The 2861-nt window shown below is 51.6% G+C and overlaps 1 protein-coding gene across 1 annotated transcript in view; it reads left to right on the top strand.

Annotated features, from left to right (window-relative positions):
• LOC112493965 overlaps window positions 1-545 on the top strand; it is a 26877-nt gene extending 26332 nt beyond the window's left edge. The window contains exon 5 of the mRNA XM_025082368.1: window positions 441-545. Within this exon, the coding sequence (XP_024938136.1) occupies window positions 441-545 (105 nt within the window). The remainder of the gene's footprint in view (window positions 1-440) is intronic.
• The last annotated feature ends 2316 nt before the right edge of the window (window positions 546-2861 follow it).

Raw genomic sequence — 2861 nt, 5'->3', positions numbered from 1 at the left:
GGGGGGCGAAGGTGTCCAATTACGAGCGGATTCACGGGGCTCCGGAATGGTGACGTGTTCGGACGTCCGTTTCCCTAGCGCCAGATAGTCGACTGGATCAGAGGTATTCTCGTCTCTCTTGCTCCCTGCGTCATCTTGTGTATTTGTTGCGTAACCTCGTTAACCCGGGAATGCCCGCGCGTTTTTTTGTCTTTCACCTGAAAAACATTGAGCCGGGGCGCTTCAGACCCTCCGCGCGCGCCCAATCTCGCGTTCACGGTACAAGCTGACCGGAGCCATCGCTCTGAGCAAGCATAGCATCGTTAGCTTTTAATTAAAAATTCTTCCTTTTATTTTCCCGTATTTTTTTTTACAAAATCTGCAGGTGTCGAGCTACAAAGCCTTTCCACCCTTGAAAACGTAGCCTGCGGTACTTGAATTCTTGAAGTCTTTCTTTGTAGTTGAACGTGGGTGACGCCTCTGCGTCGCAGCGAGACCCGCCGTACGCGCCACTTGCACCTAGTTCAGCCTGGAGGGCTTCGTCGATGATTCTTACTTTAGTTTGACAATTAGCTTCTGAGTTTCTCGACTGACTCGGGCGGCCGGCGGCAGGAGACAGGAGACAGGAGGCAGGAGGCAGGAGGCAGGAGGCAGGAGGCAGGACCCTCACTCCCGACTCTGAGAGAGACTGAGGACTCTGCACCGTTCCAGCATGGCATTCCCTTATTACCTCTCCAGTTTGCGACCTCTTCCATAATTATCGAAGTTACCTATCGATAGTTGGCATAGTATACCAATCCATCCATCAACTGAACTACCAGTGCATCTAGAATCGATTCCTCTGCGCTTGCGGTTAATTTTAAAAGATTTACGTTTCCCAGCAAAGTTCGATTTGAATAAAAATAGATACATCGTGCCTGCTATGTGAAAGGCTGTTCCTCTGTTTCTTTCTCCATGATTCTGCTTCTCTCCTTTCGTTCTTCCGTGCGCCTCGACCCCTCTTAAAGCGAACTTCTTCCGTGTCCTTTTTCTTTCCTAGCTGAGGAAAAACGGCCCTTTGCAGAGCGAGAGGGAACCGGCAGGCGCTCTCGAGTAGAGACCATCCCTCGAATACTAATTACAAGGTCTATCAAATGTTAGAGCTGGCTCGATTAATTGTTTCGGCCTGTCTTCCTCCGGCTCATGTGGCTCTCAGTAACACGTAGATGCATTTAACATGCATTAGTGTCCCAGTGCGCCGGCTATACGTGTATCTACGTTATCTACACACTTGGACTGTTGTTCCAAAGTTATTCTACAAGGTATAGGAGTCTTTCCTACGAAATCATTTTAGTTTGTAGTTATTGCGGTCTCACACTTACCTTAGAGAGGCTCATTGTGTCAGACTGAATAGACTGAAGGTGGAGATGGGTAATTTCGGTGGTTCCGGAGGACACGTACGAGATGCAGGGGATGCAGGGGATGCAGGGGATGCAGGGGATGCAATGGACGCGGGAGGTGAAGTTCGCGTTAATTGGCTTTTCGAATTATAGAGCGGAACGAGTTTCCATATACTCGGTGTAATGACGATTATCGCCTCCTTCGCTAAAAGGTTGGGGCCGTATAGTCGCGAGTATCCTGCTGCATCGAGGACTCGCAGCTTCCCTGGGCTCCTCCCGGAATAAATCTCGGAACTCTCCCAGCTCGTTGAGACCGTCCACCGGTTGACAGACGCAGCACGGGACGTTCCGGTTCTCTAGGTGCGCGCAGCATCCGAACATTGAAGGAACTTTCCCCATACATCCTCCGCGTCGCTCCCACATTTGCAGCTGAATGGCGCCGGTAATTAATCGTTTGTCCGATGAAACGAAAAGTAGGAATCAATGGAGGCGTCCATCGTCCGGTGAACGAGCGAACGAGCGAACGAGCGAACGAGCCAATGCGAAGGTGCGTTTTGTTCGGGACGATGATGGACGAAGCTCCGCTGGCGCCAGCGCCGAGATTTCCGAGGGGGGTTTTCTTTGGAGGATGCCGACGAAGGGCCGGAGGTCACGGAGATTCCGGCTCCAGTGGTTCGAGAGACATTAGCGAAGAGTGGCAGAGTTCTCGCTCTCTTTGACCGGAGCGCCGGAGTGGGCAGCCATTTTCCGAGGATCGCAGGGAAGAGGGAAGAGGGAAGAGGGTGCGCGCCGGAGAATCCTCTTTGAAGAGTCCTCTGCTACTCCTTTCTCTCTCGAGTCCTTACATTCTCTACGACACGTCAAAAGCCTCCCCCTATCCCGAACCTTTTTCAAATTCTCCGCGAAGGACTGCATTCAGAAAAATCCAACGTGGTAAATAATAAAAAATGGAGCACTTCCGAAAATGAGTCGCACGACGCCCCCTTCCCCGCTCGCGGGCTTTGTGCCCTCGACGCGACTGCACTTATCCCGCTATTTGAGTTCTTCCTTCCCTCCGCGCCCCTCTCGGCCCCTCTCCGCCCCGCCGACCCTGCCTCGCTCTCTGTGTCTTCGCTAAGGAAATCCCGAAACCTTTCTCTCAGAAGACTCAACGCGTACTGCGGACTTGGCTCGTTCACGACGCATCTGGGATGGAGATTCCTGCCCGATTCAATTTGCAATTGTTCTACCAGTACATAAAACCAGTTGAATTCTGTCGTATCGACGCGTCACCTCGACTGACAAGGCGAGCTAATCAGCTGATTGATTATTCGTCGATTCGGATTGAGCCAATCTCCCGCGTAGTCAACCTGCGAGTGTGCGTCTACAAATGAGTGAATATTTAATGGGGAATTACAAAGTGAAACCGCTTACGATCCGGATGTCCGGATTTTACTGTACGTGCCTAATCTCGAACCACCGGCAGTTCGTGCTTGAATCTTTCAGTACTCTCGTCGAAAGCGG

This window comes from Cephus cinctus, unplaced genomic scaffold (assembly GCF_000341935.2).
Source record: "Cephus cinctus unplaced genomic scaffold, Ccin1 Ccin1_scaffold0215, whole genome shotgun sequence".
NCBI classification, from domain to species: Eukaryota; Metazoa; Arthropoda; class Insecta; order Hymenoptera; family Cephidae; genus Cephus; species Cephus cinctus.
The sequence above is the reverse complement of the archived record's forward strand: the minus strand, read 5'-3'. Positions and strand labels throughout refer to the sequence as shown.